The sequence below is a fragment of the Ctenopharyngodon idella genome, chromosome 8 (genome assembly GCF_019924925.1).
Source record: "Ctenopharyngodon idella isolate HZGC_01 chromosome 8, HZGC01, whole genome shotgun sequence".
Taxonomy (NCBI): Eukaryota; Metazoa; Chordata; class Actinopteri; order Cypriniformes; family Xenocyprididae; genus Ctenopharyngodon; species Ctenopharyngodon idella.
Window position 1 is genome coordinate 10386954 of NC_067227.1, and position 20854 is coordinate 10407807.

Genomic DNA, 20854 nt, shown 5'->3' on the forward strand with positions numbered 1-20854 from the left:
ATGCGTACTTCTGTTAAAGGGTGTGTTTATAGACTATTTAATGATCTTTTAAAAGAGATAATAAATGCAATATATTAACACTAGATACCAAATAACAACACAAAAAATGTTGTGTTCTTAGGTTGTAAAGCTGTGTTTGATTCACTAACAAGATCCAATTAGTCATTTGATTGTGAATTGGACTACTCTATGTTTCTGACTCGCTAAAAAGAGTGGGTTTGTATACGATTGTTTTAATTTATTTATATTTAACTATTTTAAATAGTACTTTTATAATTTAAACGTATACATAAATTAATTATTTCAAGTAGTTCAACATTTTTGGAGACTTTTTTTGTTGAAATTTACAGAGCCCCCCCCCCATATATATATATATATATATATATATATATATATATAATAAAGAAAGAAAGAAAGAATTATGATGAAGTCATAATTCGTGGCCATGAGATAGATAGATATATATTTTCCCTGCATGTCATGTGTGAGGCTCTGTAGTAGTTGGTACTGAGAATGGTTTTGATTTACATTTACATTTAATCATTTAGCAGATACTTTTATCCAAAGCGACTTACAAACGAGAACAATAGAAGCAATCAAACCAACAAAATAGGGCAACAATATGCATGCAGGTGTTGTGACTAGTCCTAGTTAGTCTAGTACAGTACATGTAACACAATACACATTGTTTTTTTTAAATAAAAAATAGATGGATATGAAGAGTTCAGATGCAAAAGCCGCTAAACGCCACCTCCGTCAAAAATGAGATAATGATATTGAGTGAATGCTCTTCGCACATAGTATACGTTCATCAAATACTTTCGCTTCAAATCCGCTAAATCCCAGCGTCAGCCCAAATACCGGTTTGTTGGCAGAATCCGCTAAACGCCACTTCCCTTTGTCAGCAAAAGCCTTTAAGTCCACAGAAGTACCAATCGGAAGAAGTGAATTGAATGATATGATTTCAAGATGAATGACGGTGTGTGTATGAAGCTTTTTTTTGACGGTTTTTGCAATGGAACTCTTCATATTCAGAATAGAATAGTAAGTGTTAGTATTGATGGGTCCATTGTTGACGAAAAAGATGTGTCTTTAGCTGTTTCTTGAAGATGGTTAAAGACTCGGCAGTCCAGATAAAGGTTCGTGAGACTGATTTTGTGCCTCTTTGGGATGGCACCACAAGGCACACCACTTGCAGAACGCAAGCTTCTGGAGGGCGCATACGTCTAAAGTAGAGTTTAAGTATAGTGGTGCAGAGCCAGTGGTTGTTCTGTAGGCAAACATCAGTGCCTTGAATTTGATGCGACGGCTATTGGCAACCAGTGCATGAGCCACCCTTTGGCTCGTTAAAGACCACTCTTGCTGCCGCATTCTGGATCAGTTGCAGAGGTTTGACAGTGCATACTAGAAGGCCTGCCAAGACAGCATTAAAATAGTCCAGCCTGGATAGAACAAGATTTTGGACAAGGAGTTGTGTAGCATGCTCTGTTATGAAGGGACTGATCTCCCTAATGTTGTGTAAGGCAAATCTTCAGGAACGGGCAGTTCTAGCAATGTGGTCTGTAAAGTTCAACTGATCATCCATCACAACTCCAAGGTTTCTGGCTGTCCTGGATGGAGTTATGGTTGATGAACCTAGCTGAATAGAGAAGTTGTGATGAAGTGTTGGGTTGGCTGAGACCACAAGCAGCTCTGTCTTGGCAAGGTTGAGTTGAAGGTGGTAGTCCTTCATCCAGCAAGAAATGTCTGTCGCATCAGGCAGGCCGAGATGTAAGCAGCTACTGTCAGATCATCTGGCTGTAATGAGAGGTAGAGTTCTGTGTCATATTTCTGAATGACAGATCATAGTGATGACATGTAGATGGAGAAGAGAAGTGGTCCAAGCACTGAGCCCTGAGGCACCCCAGTACATAGATGTTGCGACTTAGACACCTCACCCCTCCACGACACCCTGAAGGACCTACCTGAGAGGTTTTGTAAAGACACTGTTGTCTAAACCTCTATTTGTCAGCGTTCCAATGACTCTTCATTTGTGTGTGTTTATTCTCAGGCGTTGGGTCAGGTTGGGAAGGTTTTGAAAGTTTATGCAGACGGGGACCTGCGTGTGGCGTTTGGAGGTCAGACGTGGACCTTTAACCCCGCTTGTCTCTCTGCCCAACCTGGTGAGGTTGATGCCAATCTGATGACGGCTGAGAACTCCAGCGAATCAGGAAGTAAGAATTCACAGGAAGTGCAGCTCCTTACTCTCTCCATATAATTGCATCATGCATACGATTCTTTTTTTTTCCTTTCGTGTTTTTTTTCCCAACCATGTCATCTGTTCTCTTCCACACTTTCCTGCATGAAACCAATGCTTGTTTTTCTCGTTTCAGCACCGTGTGTTTTTAGTGTCTCTCTCTCTTTTTCTCTCTCCTTTACATGCTGTGCCAGTGCTGGATTTTTTGTGTCTTGATGCATGGTGACATTTTGACTCATTCTGACTGGTTTTGAACTGTGGGACAGTGACACTTGGGCTCATCGAATCCTTTCTGAATGCAGAGTTTAATTCTTTCCCTCTCTGTCATTCAGGTACGGTCATTTCAGTCCTGGAGAAGTTGCTGTCTCAGTCGACAGAGCAGGATCATCCAGGACGGCTGGTTATCGAGGCAGCGCATGGGAGTGCTGCTAAAGTGCGCGAATTGGTGCAAAAATACCCTGACAAGGTCAGTGCCTCACAGCCTGAAAGAATTTAGTCGAAAGAAACTGGATTTTGTTATCCGATGGGAGAGAATCTCTGGTTGTTTCAAGTTATTTCTGGCTCTGTCTGTCCAAAGGGTTATAGCCTTTCCCTTTATAAACGCTCAGCCCACTAGAGACGGAGCTGTTTATGTGTGTTTACGGGAAATGTGTCCTTATAATATATTAAAAGTATATATTATATTATATTATTATTAATTATAGAAATATGAATTTTTACAAGTAATTTTTTCAATGATTCCAAGTTACAAAGATAATGTATTTGACTTACACTGTAAGTGAAATGAACAAAACATAAATAGTTAATCACAAATGTTTATTTGATCAAAAATACATTAAAAATTGTGAAATATTATTACAATTTAAAATAGCTGTTTTCTATGTGAATATATTGTAAAATGTAATTTATTCCTGTGATCAAAGCTGAATTGTCAGGATCAGTACTCATTCTAATGTGCTGATTTGTTGCTCAAGAAACTTTTATTTTTGGACACCATTTGAAAAAAATACTTTTATTCTGCAAGGACGCATGAAATCTATCAAAAGTCACAGTAAAGACATTTATAATGTTACAAAAGATTCTATTTCAAATAAATGCTGCTCTTTTAACTTTATATTCATCAAAGAATCCTGAAAAAATACTTTTTCAAACATATAAAGGTTGATTTGTAGGTCGATGGGTCAAGTCTTGAAGTGTCAAGTCAGAAGTGTGTTTGAATGATGCCTGTGTGTGTCTGTGTTCAGGTGGATATAAAGAACCAGGGTAAGACCGCTCTGCAGGTTGCCGCCCATCAGGGGCACGTGGAGGTGGTCAAGGTTCTACTTCAGGCCAACAGCAGCATTGAAACTAAAGATGAGGATGGAGACGCCGCTCTGCACTACACAGCGTTCGGGTGAGCGCCAATGCTTATTCCTGTACTCCACAATTGGTTATTACTGACAATTATAAAAAAATCCCTATGTGTATTACCAAGTATTAGATGCACACGGCAATGTAGTCTACTAGTCTGAAGCAGACTGAATCATTTACATGACATTTTTTTACTTTTAAAATACATATTAAGGCACTTTTATTCTCAGTGGTTCAGTGTCTTTAGGGTCCAGTGGTTGACAAAGTGATCATGATCATATGGCTGGTACATATTATTCTTACTATTTGTTCATATATTTTTTTGGCAGAACTAACTGATGTAGTTAAATCACTAGCCCCTCAGATGATATAAAGTTGAAGTTGACGCTCTGAAGTGTGAACTTGACCTTCAGGTTCCAGTCTAAAAGCCTCCTTAAAAGTGTGTTTAATCCTTAAAAATCTTGAACAAAACTACACAAACTGTATGAAAATATAAGTAGTGTGTATAAACTAAACCACAGAGTGTTTTGAGCTTAATTTTTGGTCACTTGTTATTTTTGTTCAGTTTGGAGAGCATGAAAATTCAATTTTTGCTATTGTGTTCAATCACTGCTTGATGCAAATCTGCACTCTTGAGCTGCAGCTCTATATGATGCGTTATCATTATCAGTGATTATTGTGATTACTATAGCATGTGTTGTGGCTTGTCACCAGAGTACAGTAGCAAATGCAGTTTTTTGGGGTGTTGTATTGTATGCTTGGTCTGGTTTATCTCATGCAGTGTGTTCCTCTAACTCAGCTGTGTGTGTCTCTGACATGTGCTCTTGATTGTCGTGTATGCAGGAATCAGGCAGAGATTGCGCGTTTGCTGCTCAGTAAAGGAGCCAGTGTGAACCTGCTGAATAACTCCATGTGTACGGCGCTGCACATCGCTGTCAATAAGGGCTTCACGGATGTGGTGAGAGTGCTGACGGAGCACTCGGCAGACGTCAACCTGCAGGTCAGACATTACGCTTCATAAGCATATCAGTGCGGTTAAAGATGTGGATTAGTAATCTATTTTGAGTTCAATTGCTCCAATTTTTGTGATTGGATAATAGTGAGCAGTAGTTTTATTTTATTGGATATTAAAGTTTTACCTATGGTCACCAAACTCAGTACAAATATTGTTCTCATTGAGCTGGACAACTTTCTAATTTATAGTCATTAGCTCCGACCAACAGGAAGTCAGCTATTTTGGTTTGAATGTGGATTTTTTGAAAAATCTGCCCCGAATCTACTCCAAGGGGATTCATGCAAACAGATATTGGATATTTTGAACTGTGTTGCCATGACAAGAGATTAAATTAATGACAGAAAAGGGAAACAGGAAGAGTCTCATATTGTCTAAACAATATAAAATGAAACAAATGTTAGGAAAAAAGAACACATTTTATTCTATTTTTTAATTAATGCAGTATGTACAAGTTAAAAATAGGCAGAAGAGTGCTATCTGGTTAAAAGAAAGAACTAAATAAAATCAAATGTCATACGTTGTATAACCACTAGAAGGCAGCCTATTTTCGAACAGGGTTGAGTAAATCCCTGTTGCTGAAAAAATATTTGTCAGACATAATTAGGTATTACATTTTAGATATATATTTAGACATTATCAAAGACTTGTCAGGATCACCATTCACCAGTCACCATGCCTGTTTTTTCCTCTACACACTCCATTTCCCATAATCCTCCCTGGTCATCACCTGCACACCCTTCTTAATCACCACACCTGTCTGCCATCATCCTCATCAACTCTCCATAAAAGCCAGCACCACACACAAAGGCCTTAGCTGGTCTCGTCCTTACAATCTTGGACTGTTTCTTTGTTTATGTTTTGGACTGCCTGTAGTGCTAATCGCTACTTACCTGCATCTACTTACCCGTATCGTCTTCCTGTACTTCATTCATCTGTGTTCCTGCTTCTCTGAATTCCTGTCTCCTCTATTATCGTCTGTTCTGCTCCTACAAAGATAAGAGACATTAATATCATCTTCAGCAATCATCAAGGTGTATGTGGTGCTACTTACCTGTTTGGACTGTTACATTCCTCATCCACTCTGGTCGTTGTTATTTACTACATTTGCCATCATCTCATTCACCCTGTTTGTTAATAAACTTTCTCATCATTGTACTCCCCGTTCTCCTGAGTCTATGTTCTGTGACAGAAGGCCAGACTAAACACTGAAAGTTGAATACCGACTTTTAACCAGAATGGCTCTCCCTATACAGTTGGTGTGTCCTTATCGCCTAAAGTCCCTTTATGTCCCAAGGTCAACCTCAGGGTTTCCATAACTAGGTGGTATCCAACAGTGCTGACCTGATGCCAAAAGTTGTGGATCCTCCCTTCATGTCCATCCGGATAGCTCTGAAAAAATTTTCTCCTCTCCGGTCCCTACATTCAGAGTCAGCACCAGCCATCAAGCCCATTCCAGCCCCAGGGTCCAGTCTCAAGCCCACTTCAGTCACGAGTCCGCTCCATTCCAGTCTGCTCCAAAGCCCTCTCCTTCCTGTGAGTTCACTCTAGAAATCAGTCCAGTCAATGAGTCCGTCCAAGATTTAATTCCAGACCACGAGTCCACTCCCGGGTCTGCCCTAACTCATAAGTCAGCTCAAAAGCCCTCTCACGCTCCAGAGTTCAGCCTAGAGTCCACTCCAGAGTTCTGCCCAGAGTCCGCTCAGTACACCGAACTCAGCCAAGAGCCCACTCAATTCCCTGAACTCTACAAGGAGCCTATTCTTTTCCCCAGGAGGAGGAGGAGGAGGCTCCAGCCCCTGACCAGAGTCATATGCCAGCTCTTGTCCCAGAGCTTAGCCCAATACCTGCTCTAACTCTAAAGTCAAGCCTAGAAGTCACAGCACTGTCTGTTATGGCACTTGCTATGGGGTGTATTTGGGCAGTAAACACCTCCCTAGTTTTCCCCAACAAAAGTGCTACCCGTCCACGGCCATGGAGGCTGCTCAAGAGCCACTCATTCTCACAATCACGGCCACGGAGGCCGTCCCCGAGCCACCAGCTCTCCCTGATGCAACAATGGAGGTCGTACCCCAGTCTTCTGTCTGTCAAGATGCGACCACGGAGGTCGTCCCCTCACCCTGTTTTCTCAGATATGACCAAGAGGGTCATCCCTGCAGCGCCATGGGCCCCTGAGCTATTTGCACCACCATGGTGCCCTGAACTACCTGCACTGCCATGGCTCCCTGAGCTAACTTTACTGTCCAGATCACCATTCACCAGTCACCATGCCTGTTTCCTCTGCATACTCCATTTCCCATAATCCTCCCTGCACACCCTTCTTAATCACCACAACTGTCTGCCATCATCCTCATCAACTCTCCATAAAAGCCAGCACCACACACACAGGCCTTAGCTGGTCTTGTCCTTACGAACTTGGACTGTTTCTTTGTTTATGTTTTGGACTGCCTGTATTGCTGATCGCTATTTACCTGCATTTACTTTACTATATCGTCTTCCTGTACTCCATTCATCTGTGTTCCTGCTTCCCCGGATTTCCATCTACTCCATTATCATCTATTCCTCTCCTACAAAGGAAAAAGACACTAATATCATCATCTTCAGTGATCATCAAGGTGTATGTGGTGCTACTTACCTGTTTGGATTGTTACATTCCTCATCCACTCTGGTCGTTGTTATTTACTACATTTGCCATCATCTCATTCACCCTGTTTATTAATAAACTTTCTCATTGTACTCACCGTTCTCCTGAGTCTATATTCCGTGACAAGACTACTTTCTGTCACAGTTTAGAATTTTTTTTTTTTTGTGTCGTAAATTGATGTTGAATCTTCTGGCTCAACTAACAAGTAAAGTCTCTAACTTTCGTCTGCATTAAAGGATACGAAATCTCTCAGGCCTTATCTTTTTCTATCCATTTGAATAACAAATTACAGGTTAATTTTTAGGACTATGACAATATAGTTTTATATAATTAGTTTAATAATTAAGTTAATAAAAATATTAAAAAAAAACCTTAAGATAAATACTTGTGGACTTACAAAAGTTTGAAATGAAAACGATAACTTCACGCTCATTTTAAATTGACCTACGACGTCCTATGACATTATATATTTACCCGCTTTAAATGCATATTGCCTGTCATGCACAGTTTTCCTAAAGCCACCAGGGTGGTGGTGGTGCAGGGGCTTGGGCCCAATGATCGCTGCTTGCAGCTATATTTATAGATGTAATTACAGAAATTAATTACATGCAGGTATTTTTATATTATATTAAATATAAATACAATGTAAAAACGTATGAACACAGTAAGTGCATTGTACTAACATTTAAATTAACCATTTGATACATAGTAGTTAAAGACACTTAATATAAAGTAGGACCAGAACATCCTATACATCTGTGACGACATGAGGGTGAGTAAATGATGAGAGAGTAAATGATGATTTTTAAATCAGGTCGTCTCCAGCGCTTTATACAATACAGATAGTTTCAAAGCAGCTTAACAGTGATAACAGGAAAATGATTCAGTGACACAGAGTTCATTTCGGCTGTACAGCAGCTCTAAAAGAAAATAGTGTCATTGTTTAGCTGAAGTCAGTTCAGTGTTGATTCAGTTCTGTTGTATCATCAAATATTAAATTAGTTCATTTCATGTATAAAGCAGTTCTGCAGAAAACAGTGATGTCATCGTCCAGCGTAGTTCAGTTCTCATCCCATAGTGTCAGTGCAGTCAGATCAATAATGTTGTTGAATATTAAGTGTCCCCAACTAAGCAAGCCAGAGGCGACAGTGGCAAGGAACCCAAACTCCCATCAGCTGACAGAATGGAGAAAAAAACCCTGGGAGAAACCAGGCTCAGTCAAGGGGCCAGTTCTCCTCTGCCAACGAATGAACACTGTATGATTATGATTCAGGCTGCATCACAAGTCAGAAATCAGATTGTGGATCGGTAGCATTCAAATATTTCATCCAGTTCCTTTTGCTTGAAGATCGTATTCATCACGCCAGTATGGAGACGAAGCTGGTCGTAGTGTCTGTGCAGAGGACTTGTCTGGTTCTTGTGGTCTTTGCTGAGGATCTGTGCCGATGGCTGTCATGTCAACGAGGACTTCAGAGGGGATTGTCTTGTTGACAGGATCTCTGCTGATATTCAGGGCTGTGTTGTGGTCGTGTCTAGGTGCAGGCACCATCTGATCCAGATACGGCTGACTATGGTAACCTCGGGATAACCAGAGAGATTAATGTTAGCATAGAATGCCATTCTTCTTGCGATGTAACAAGTACATCGGGTGTTATAGGAAGTGTTCCTGGATCCAGCTGACTTAATTTATGCAGCCTAACAATGCTTTAATGGATGTGAATTATAGAACTGTGATGTGTTATGTGTATACCAGGTTAAAGAGATGTGTTTTTAGTCTAGATTTAAACTCTGTCTGCTTTCCGAACAAGGCTAGGAAGACTGTTAAAGAATTTGGGTGCTAAATAGGAAAAGGATTTACCGCCTGCAGTTGATTTTGATATTTTAGGTATTATCAACTGGCCAGAAATTTGAGATTGCAATAGACATGAAGGACTATAATGAATTAAGAGCTCGCTTAAGTACTAGCGAGCTAAACCATTTAGTGCTTTGTAAGTAATTAGCAAGATTTTAAAATCTATACGATGTTTAACAGGAAGCCAATGCAGTGTTGACAGAACCGGGCTAATATGGTCATACTTCCTGGTTCTAGTAAGAACTCTAGCTGCTGCATTTTGGACCAGCTGGAGTTTGTTTATTAAGCGAGCAGGGCAACCACCCAGTAGAGCGTTACAGTAATCTAGCCTTGAGGTCATGAACACATGAACTAACTGTTCTGCATTTGTCATTGAGAGCATATGTCGTAGTTTAGATATATTTTTAAGATGGAAGAATGCGGTTTTACAGATGCTAGAAATGTGGCTTTCAAATGAAAGATTGGTATCAAAGAGCACACCCAGGTTCCTAACTGACGACGAAGACTTAACAGAACAGCCATCAAGTGTTAGACAGTATTCTAGGTTATTATGTGCAGAGGTTTTTGATCAAATAATTAGAATCTCTCTCTCTTATTTTTTTCATTTATTTATTTATTTATTTTTTTTAGAATTAATTAGTAGGAAATTACTAGTCATCAAATTTTTTATATCATCTGTGCATTTCGGTAATTATGTGAGTTGGTATGTTTCGTCAGGGCGCAAAGAAATTTATTGTTGTTGTTTTTTTGTTTTTTTTTTGTGAAAATCTCTCAATAATATCTCCTAACTATTTTAGGGTGGAGTATCCCTTTAATGTTTGACTAACATTATGATTTAAGTGATTTCCTTTTCTGTTCTTTTATCAGGATTCATATGGAGATACACCCTTACATGACGCCATTGCTAAAGACTTCAGGAGCATCATTGAGATTCTGACTGTGGTGCCCAATATTGATTTCACCCAGCAGAACAACCGCGGGTTTAACCTGCTGCACCACGCGGCTCTGAAGGGCAACAAACTGTGAGTGTCAAAGAGTAGCTGTTCCTCCTTTATTACACGTCACTGTACATTTCACTGTACACGTCACATTTCCTAAACACCAATCACAACACACTGGTCCAGCCGACCAATCAGAGCACATTGTGCCTTCCAGAAGGAGGGGCTTCATAGAGACAGGAACTAAACAGAGCGTTACTGACAGACTGGGAAGAGAGGAGCTGCACCAATGGAGAATATGAGGAAAATAATCAACATTCAAGCATGAAAACCTGCTCTAGTAGAGCCCAAAAACAACATCAAAATGGCATAAAATCAAAGGACATAATATGGTCTCTTTAAAAAAAAAAAAGAAAGTTAAAATCATTGTGATTCTTATGATGTTGCTGAATCGGCAAAACCATAGCAAATTTACATCTCAGCCCTACAAGTTCTCACCAGTTGACAGATAACTTTATCAGGAACTAGAACATTCAAATCAAATAGTCTACTAAAGAAAAAATATGGAAGGAAAAACTTGGTTAATGCATTAATAATGAATAATCAGCAATACATTTGTTACAGTATGTATTAATCTTTGTTCATAATTAGTTTGTTAACTGAGGTCCATTAAATAATATTAACAGATGCAACTTTTGATTTCAATCATGTATTAGTAAATGTAGAAATTAACATTTGAGAATAATAAATGCTTTAGAAGTATCGTTCATAGTGTTAACTAAAGTTGACGAATGGAACCTTGTTATAAAGTGTTGCCATTACATCTTTAAGCCATCCATAAAGACCGCCTGAAAACAGCTGGACGTTCCTGTGTTGACATATAGATGAACTGAAAGCTACAAAACTCCAGTTATGATCTGGGGTCACCTTGTTATTTGACTTCACTAACTGAGTTAGTATTTGTGATAAGCTTGCGGTTGATACTTTTGGCATTTTGAGTGAGTCAGATTGGGGATGTTTCCTGATCCAGAACATGCTCTTTCAGCCACACTTGCTGGTAAACACGCACACGCAGGCTTGTACACATTTCCTCCGGTGTGACCCAGATTCTTTCATAACAGCGACACAGTTAACTTAAACAGCCACAGGGACACACGGCGGTCACATATTCTGCCTCCCTTTCATGTAGTCACACTTAACGTGATTTACACAAGTAGGGCATGTTCCTGGATCTGGATCATTGTTGGCCCGGGAACAACATTTCTATGAACCAGTCAGATTCAGGTTTCCGTTTAGGGTTAGATCTAAGTCTGGGTTAAAAACATTCTCATCAACTAGGGCTGTCCAAATGTTTGGTTGGTGCAATTGTATATTTATCATAAATAATTGCATTTTTCCATTTAAATATCTACTTTTTTATGTTCAGTTAGTGTAAACTATGTCATGAATATAATTTTCTAAAGTGCTTTATTGATTTTATTTAATCTTTATTTTTTAACATGTTTATTATTGTTTTGGAACCCAACCAAACTGGAAATAAATTTGCACAGAAATAACAACACAAATGCAGAAGTGCAGCATGCCTCTGTCCCAACTTTTCTGGAGTGTGCTGCAGCCATCAAAATCAAAATTTGTTTATATTTACAAAATAGAATTAAGTTGGCCCGTGAAAACTGTACTTTTGTCAGTTAAATAAAGGTTAAAGAGAATAAACAAATCAGATTTTATTGCATCTTACAAAATGTCCTAACCTTTCTGGAAATGGGGTTGAAGTTCTCCCTATATATACTCCCTTTTTGGATCTGTTGCTTGTCCGTTCTTGTCTTTGTTAGAAGTGTTGTGTACATTAGTAGCTCCTGAAGATTCTCCTCTGTATTTTGGATGTCATTGATTAAAGACTATTTCCCATTCTGAGTGATTCATGTTGGATTGCACAGCACTGTGACAGGTCAAATATTGAATTTTAAACCCTTCTAATGATATACAGTATTAATATCAATTATTTAATATCAATATTAATTAAGACTGTCATGGTAATAGTGTGCGATTATTGTAAACAACAACAGTCATTGACCCACTAAACTGGTTAAAGTCTTAAATTTGTAGTAGTATTAAATATTGCAGGAGGAAATTCAGCACAATTCCTGTATTTAAGATGTATTATCTGTGCATTAGTGCAGGATTGTAAATATGATGATTGTTTTTAAGCAGGTTTCCCAAACACTCCCCTCATCCAACATTGGTTGGATTAATTTGTGATTATTAGCAATATCTGATTGTTTGCGGTGGACTGGAAGTCTCGGACACATTTTGTGCAAAGTACCATGGGACATAGGAATATTGTGGAGTATTAAATAATGTAGTTACTTCACCCACACTTTATGAACTTAATCTTGTATTTTTATCAAAGGTGTTTTTGATGCTGTTCTGTTGCTGGTCTCTCATGTGATTGATGAATTAAGCACATTTTTGTATAACTTTGAGAGCCACAAATACATCTTGGCTGGTAGTGGAAGGTGGTGAGAGACAAGATGTCAAATTGGAAACCGACAGAGTTTATTAATATTCTCACAGATATTTGCTCTGTTTAGAGACTCATTCAAGTGACAGCAGAGAGTCTTAGAGAATTTATAGCTGGTGTAATGTGTCTGATCTGAAGAGAAACAGGATCTGTCACATTCTGATTGTCGATCAGGGAGATTATACTGTATTGTAAGTCACTTCTTATAAGTTTGTTAGCTTTTCAAAGCACTCCACAAAAGTACAGTGTTCTGCATTGGGAGGAAAAGACGACAGCATATTAAAAAACACAAACTGGGGATTTGTTCACATCAGTGGTTACTATAGAACTCAATAATAATCATTTGATTGCAATACCTTAATGTTCAGGTGGACTGTGTTCCAAAAAATAACGGATAAAGAACCGAAGTGGGCCAAAAAGAGATCTAAGCTCACTTTCAAGTCCATGTACAGTGTGAATGCCAGGAGAAATTGATAGGTTTTGCTGTATCAATTTGATTTTATACCTTTTTTTAGGCATGAATTTATGGCAGTAATTCACTGCACAAACAAATTGTGATCAGCACCAACAAGTTTGTAATCTTTACATTTTTAAAGTTTTAATAGCACCAACATGTATTTAATGCAGTCTGTATCATATAGTTTTTGACTTTGTGCAGTTTATGAGGAAAACTTCATACTGACATCAGTCTAATTCTACCATAGCTTAAGGCACAGCCTTTGAAGTATGAGAGAATCTTCTCTTCTTTTGACGTTATACAAACACAGTTGATTGTTTTTCTTTGTAATAATGTAGTAAATTCTGAATGATGTGTGACCCCTTCATTAATGCCTTGTGGCCGTGATGGACTGATCCGTGTTCAGAGAAGTATATAAACACATTGGAGCCTTCAGCTGTCTCGTCTTCCACGCTGTGATCGCTCTGACAGTTGTCATATGTGTCATGTCAAGTGTTGGCAGTGCCGGTCGGCCGTATATTAGCACGACCCCGAGCGACACAGAGAGACTGCAGTCATTCATCTGATTGACACTTCATATTTACTCCTTATTCCCATAAGGCCTGTACTGTAACAGCACTTATTTGATCTTACTATTGTAACGCGGCTGCTGCAGACAAGAGGCGTTGGATCCAAATGCAGTAGAAATTTATTGAAACAGGACAACTGGAACAAGATAAACCCAGACACATGAACATGAAGCTGCAACAAACGCACATGATACAACCATATATTGCAAACGCTAGACAAGGAACATGAGAAAAACTGGCATATTTATACACAAGAGGTGATTGGCAAACAAGACACACATGGGAACAATCAAGAACTGATCAACAAGAAAAACTACAAAGGACTACAAAATGTGACACAAGACAGGAAATAATAGAAAAGTCCTTACACCAGGCAGGCTGGGATCATGACAATTATAAAGTTTTCTGTACTCTTCTTAGTCTTCCATCTTTTTAATTTTAGCAGTAGGAAATATTTGGGGATTTATTGTTCTTTTATGTGTTTTTCAGTAAAGCGAAAGGCATGTTTAATGCTAAGTTATGCTGGACATTTAGAAGATAACTTTAACTCTTTATTGATGAATTGTTTTAAAATCATTATGAAAATTAGTTTGTTCATTGTCATTAAAGGGTTAGTTCACCTAAAAATGAAATTTCTGTCATTAATTACTCACCCTCGTGTCGTTCCATACCCGTAAGACCTTCGTTCATCTTCAGAACAGAAATTAAGATATTTTTGATGAAATCCGAGTGGTATCTGAATCACACATAGACAGCAATGTCATTGCAACTTTCAAGGTCCAGAAAGGTAATAAAGACATGTTAAAATAGTCCATGTGACTAAAGTGATTCAACCTTAATGTTATAAAGTGACGAGAATATAATAAAATGAAAATAACGACTTTATTCAACAAATTCTTCTCTTCCATGTCAGTCTCCTATGCAGTTGACGTAGTAAACAGTGCAGCGCCTCCAGGTTCTACGTCAGAAAGCCGGTTCAGTATTGGAGTATAAGATGTGTGTGTGTGTGTGTGTGTGTGTGTGTTTGTCTGTCTGTGTTAGGAATCAAGGTCAGTAAGAGCAGACTGGTGACATGGCAGCCAATTAGACTGACACCTGGGAGCAGATGCGCTTCCACACATACACAGTATAATCTGCTCTAATGTAGATCTGCTGAATCCTGCTCGACATCAGCTTAAACAACGACGCACACTTCAAAACACAGCTGATCTACCTTACACACTCACAGGAGGAGCTGGGGTTTTGCTTTTTGACCTTCTAAACACCCTCTTTTGAATACATGACGCTAAACTGTATAATTGAATGTTGTCCTTGGCTAGATTCCCTCCGTAACTGTTCTAGTTTCATGTCTCTTATGTCACATTGTGCTCTACTTCTCTTAAAATGAAATCAGGTTACACTTTATTTTTGTGGTCCACTTTAGATATTTTAGTACGAACTATAAGTAACTTTGCAACTACAAGTCAACTAACTCTCATTAGAGTATTAGTAGACTGTTAGGCTAGAGTTAGGGTTGGTAGAATAAGTTGCAAAGTTACTCATAGTCAGGAGAATGTCTAATCAAAATAAAGTGTCACCTAAAATAATTTACATTCAGATCAACAGTTGTTGAACCAGTATCTATCAGCCAGTTGTTAACACTATAAAATACATGGTAACACCTTTACAATAAGGTCCCATTAGTTAACATTCGTTAATCCATTAACTAACAATGAGCAACATACATATGTTACAGTATTTATTAATCTTTGTTAAAGGGATAGTTCACCCAAGGGATAGTTCACTATACAGGTTTGGAACAACTTTAAGGGGAGTAAATGATGACAGAATTTTCATTTTTGGGTGAACTATCCCTTTAACATTATTAAATAACAAATACAGCTGTTCATTGTTAGTTCTGGTGATAATATTAACTTTTGTTTTTAATCATGTGTTAGTAAATGTTGAAATTACCATTAAATAAGATTAATAAATGCTTGAGAAGTATTATTCATTGTTAGTTCATGTTAACTAATGCAGTTTAACTAATATTAACAAAGGGAACCCCAACGGTGTTCCTGGCGTCTGAAAACACATTTTAATGTAAAATGTGACATCTAAGCTTCTACAGTCCTCTGAGCTCTGTTCTAATAGCTCTGGATTCCCATTTCTGACTCTGTGGCTGTCATTTGATCATCTTTGTGTTTGTTTGTGTGCCTCCAGCGCGACGGAGATGATCTTGGCTCGAGCGCGACAGCTGGCTGACGTTAAGAAGGAAGATGGTTTCTCTGCTCTGCATCTGGCCGCCCTGAACAACCACCGTGATGTAGCTGAGATTCTCCTCAAAGAGGTGAGAGAGGTTCACCTCAGAATCACACCCAGAAAAAAACTGCTGCTCGTCCCTCAGTTTGTGAACACATGGGAAAAATGCATGTACAGTCAGACACTTACAGTGGAGGTCCAAGTGGAAAGCTGAAAGCAAATCTTAAACTGTTTTGACAGTATGACAATAATACTCAAACATTCCACAAGTTAGCACGAGTCTAATGCTATCTAATAAATCACTTAACAAACCTGTCAAAGAAAGCAAGCAAATTGACTTAATTTATTAGAATACAGGAAGTATGTATATTGTGTTGATACTAGTAAAATCTATATATTGAATAATGTGTTAAATAGCGTTCTTAGTCTTTCCTTCTTTTGACAGGCCCAGACAAAAGCTACAGGAGTTTACATTAAATTAAATGCCAGATACAGTTTATTATGTAACCAAAATACCAATAATAACCAGAAAAAAAAAAAACGTTATACATAATACAGGACTTTCTCAATTATAAACAAGCCCGAAATACACCTGGACTCTTATTTTGAAATGTCTATGCTGTACTATCATCTGCTCATTCAAAAAGATGAGGGAGATAAAATCTGCACTCTACAATAAAAACACCATGAGGTAAACATTGTCATAATTCATCAACAGTAAATCATAAGAAACTGTGAGCAACGGTGCCACGTTTTTACTCAGAAACATGCAGCACTTTAATTAAATCAAGTTTATTAATCACATTAGGCTGTATTGCAATTCCTGTTTCTCATCCCCAAATTTACGACCTCTTAAGGTCATAAAAAGTCTAAAATATTTATTTTAAGTTTCATAAAACTGAGGACCTGCAGGGACGTTTTTAGTCTCAGTGCTCCTAAATACATTTTACAGTTCACACACATCTCTTTTTAGTTGCAAATGTGAGTAAAGCACTCTAAGCCCTGTGTAAGTATCAGTGTGAACACCTTTTTCTTTGATTTTAATTGTGTTAATGCCACAGATGAGTTTTCAGTGACTGTAGGGCTTGTTAAATCACTATCATGTGACATGCTGGCTGTTATAATAGCGTTATTTATAAGCACTAACTTGAACAACAGTCATACCCCTCACTTTCTGTCCTCGGTGTTTTGCGTTTATAATACAATATTGGATGAACTGAGCTTACTGCCATCTGGTGGCTAGTGCAGGGTTCGTACGGTCATGAAAAACCTGGAGAAAGTCATGGAATTTTAAATTAGCAATTTCCAGGCTTGGAAAAGTTGTGGGAAAATAAATAAACCCAGAAAGTTTTGGAAAAGTCATGGAAATTTGTTTCACAAATATCTGAATAATAGAATATGTTTATTCAGGTCCATATGTTTAAACAGCGTGCCCTTCTTTCTTTTTCGGACCACAAAATGAGAATTTTTAACAAATGTCTCACTCACGCTCGTCCATATAATGGCAGTGAATAGCGACTAGCATCAAGCTTTTTTAAGAAGACGCAAAAGTATCACAGAATGATCCCATGTGACACGTGTTTTCCACACGTTCTGGGGTTTTACGATAGGGTTTGGTGAAAAACAAACAGAAATTTAATGTATTATTTAATGAAAATCCTGCCCTTGGCCGCTGGTCTTCTGTGCTCAACCTCTGAGTGACCTCTGACCTGACGCGTACATAAAAACATAGATTGGTCTAATTTGATACCGAAAAGTAAGACTGATTACCAGTAACTAACTGCTAGTTGGTCATAGTAGTTCTTAAGACACAGTCTTAACAAAATGTTTATGTAACTGGCTGCAGAGCGAGTAAATGATTTAATTTTCATTTTAAGGTGAACTAACCCTTTAAAGCAGAAAAAATAAAAGGGTCACACTTTAGTTCAGGGTCCAATTCTCACTATTAACTAACTACAACCAATAAAAGTATTCCCAGGATGCAAGTTTCAAATAGTTTATAATACTGTGATTTACTGTATTCAGAATGTTGATGATAATTTTAGACACAGCCAAACTGCAATAACACACACACAATTCATCAAATGGCACAATTAATATTTAATTTATATTCAATTTATGTCTACAAAAATATATACAGAAGCCTTTAAATCAAAACATTTTTAAGGTTATGAGAGAAATAAATTTTTGACCGGCAGTGTGTTTGTAACACTTTTTCTTGAAGGGTCGTTGTGACATCAACATCCGCAACAATCGGAATCAGACGCCGCTCCAGCTGGCTGTGACTCAGGGTCACGTGGCTCTAGTGGCCCTGCTGGTGACGGAGGGGGCAGACGTCAACGCGGAGGATGAGGACGGAGACACGGCCATGCACACGGCTCTCAGCCGACAGCAGCTGGCCACTGTCATGAGCAGCGGGGAGGGCGAGGGTGCTGTGCTGTACGGCCGGGTAAGATCAGGAGGGGCACAGTAACAACACTTCAGTAGTCACTACCAATACCTGTCAAATTTCATGGTTCTTGGTTCCAATTTTTAGTACCATAGCAAAAACTTTTAAGGTAACTATTACACCCTGTCCTAACCAGACACGACGTGATGCCGCGACACATGATAAAAGGCACTTTTTCATTGTTAATCAGAGGTTTTTCTGATTGTGTTTGCAGAGAGACTCCGCCCACACACTCTTCTGATTGGCTGTGATTTTGGATTTATTTGGTTGTGAGTGCAGTGTGCTTGCAGAGAAACTCCGCCCACACGCTCTTCTGATTGGCTGTGATTTTGGATTGATTTGGTTGCGAGTGCAGTGTGTTTGCAGAGAAACTCCGCCCACACGCTCTTCTGATTGGTTGTAAACTTTGATTGATTTGGTTGCGAGTGCAGTGTGTTTGCAGAGAGACTCCGCCCACACGCTCTTCTGATTGGCTGTGATTTCTGATTGATTTTGTCACGTCTCACAGTCGCGTCTGGTATGGATAGACAAACTGCTTGTCCTTCAAATCTTATCACGTCATGTCTGGTTAGGACACGGTGTTATGTTTCATTATTTTTTTTATTTAACTATTTGAAAATAAAAAATATTAAATGATGCAAACAAAGAAACACATGACAGGTAACAGAACAAGTGGCAGGTCTATTGCAAGACTTCATTTTTTGTCCCGTCTGTTAAACATCACAATTTCAAATTCAATCTTGCATTTAATACGGTTGTCACTCCCAAAACTTTGCACTTAGCAGCATGAAAAATAAAGCTTTTATTCAAATTATGAATGGGCGAGCTGAGCAGAGCTCATGCTGAACACACTCTGGCATATTGAGCAGATTCTGACTAACTTGAACGCCTCTGATTGGCCATTGTGTTCACGCGCTCAACAGACATGTCTGTGATTGGCTACAATGCTCAACACTGCAAAAACAGGTTGTAAATAGAAACCTTTGACATTCTTCACAGAGAGCTCACACAAATATGAGCGTTTGAAAGCAGCCGCCTATCCATGTAAAGATTCAAACACTGCAGAAATAATAGGAGTAGAAGCCACACACACCAGAGCGGCCATCTTCTTGTTTTCCAGTGTGCGTTTGTGTGCCTGTTGTTCGAACAGTATGATGATGATGATGAGAGGTAATTAATTATTTTATTCCTTCATTCTGTGCTTGTAGTTGTGTAGCTCAGGGCTGATGGGAAACACGGAGCTGAACGTTGGTGCTGCTATCGCTTGCTTCTTGGCACAGGAAGGGGCCGATATCAATTATGCCAACCATAAAGGTAAAAGCCCACTGGACCTGGTCACAGACAGCAGCGTACAAACACTCATCAGGAGCTTCGCGGAAAAACACAGGTGCGTTTTGGTGTGTTTATTGTGGTGTTTATTACTAGAGGGATCGGATGTGATTTTGACACGATATGTGTGTGTGTATGTGTTCAGACTTCAGGCCATCACGTGTGGCACGGGCACTAGCAGCAGCAGTCTCAGGCGGGTACACACTACGCCCAACACCATGACCAACCTGGCTGTGCCCAGCGTGACGGGCCCCAGCGAGTGCCTCATCTGCTCCGAGCTCGCTCTGCTAGTGCTGTTCTCTCCCTGTCAGCACAGCGTCGCCTGCGAGGGTGAGTTTACACACACTCACACACACTCACTCATACACACACAAACTACTTAAACTGAAAATGTTAGAAAAAACTGTACGCTTTTTAAAACTTTTTTTCAGGCTTTCTCAAGCCAACATCAGAGTTTGTTTTACGAACTTGATCTAGTTGTTGTCATTGTTTGATAAGCTGTTTTGCTCAGAAATACAGTATAAATCACAATACGGTGGTAATGATGGTCACAAATTCTGTTTCTGTTGACTTTATGCATATATAACAGGAAGAGTATTTGCATCTGTGTTTGTATACATGAGTAGATGCAGAATATGTTACTAGCCTAAGTTGGATATTGATCCAAAAACATTTTACTAGGTTCTACAGTACATATAGGTGGTATAAAGCAAATCTGTCCTTTCGTCTCTCTTCAGAATGTGCTCACAGAATGAAGAAATGCATCCGCTGCCAGGTGACAATAACAAAGAAAATTCGACAAGGTAAGTGCTGTTACATCTGAATGACATGCTGAGATTTGAGATTCAAAACGTTTTTCAGTATTTTTGCATTCCAGCTGTGGCGTTCATGGCCTCTTTTCCAAATGGTAAACATTAGAAATAAATAAAGTCAATGACATTAGCAGTTCATAATGTCCTTTTCGAAATGAGCACGCCGTGTTATGGTCAGCTACATTGTTAAATATGCATACACTCAGCTCTTAAAAGGATAGTTCACTCCAAAATAAAAAAAATGATGTGATGATTTACTCACGCTCAAGCCATCCTAGGTGTATATGACTATCTTCTTTCAGACGTTATAAATATGGATATTTTTCTTACAAAAATTCATCACTTCACTTCAGAAGGCCTTTATTAACTCCCTGGAGTCGTATGGATTACTTTTATGATGGATGGATGTGCTTTTTTGCCTTCAAAATCTCAATCCCCATTCAC

At 38.8% G+C, this 20854-nt stretch overlaps 1 protein-coding gene across 5 annotated transcripts in view; it reads left to right on the plus strand.

The window, feature by feature from the left end:
• The window catches only part of mib2 (MIB E3 ubiquitin protein ligase 2), a 72048-nt gene that overhangs the window by 46653 nt on the left and 4541 nt on the right, over positions 1-20854 (plus strand). For 4 of the 5 annotated variants that reach the window (XM_051902461.1, XM_051902463.1, XM_051902460.1 and 1 more), the window contains 10 exons: positions 2051-2213; positions 2569-2702; positions 3481-3629; positions 4430-4586; positions 9962-10116; positions 15782-15908; positions 18045-18269; positions 19478-19656; positions 19744-19928; positions 20336-20401. In XM_051902461.1, the coding sequence (XP_051758421.1) occupies positions 2051-2213; positions 2569-2702; positions 3481-3629; positions 4430-4586; positions 9962-10116; positions 15782-15908; positions 18045-18269; positions 19478-19656; positions 19744-19928; positions 20336-20401 (1540 nt within the window). The remainder of the gene's footprint in view (positions 1-2050; positions 2214-2568; positions 2703-3480; positions 3630-4429; positions 4587-9961; positions 10117-15781; positions 15909-18044; positions 18270-19477; positions 19657-19743; positions 19929-20335; positions 20402-20854) is intronic. The other variant, XM_051902464.1, reaches the window with a different exon arrangement.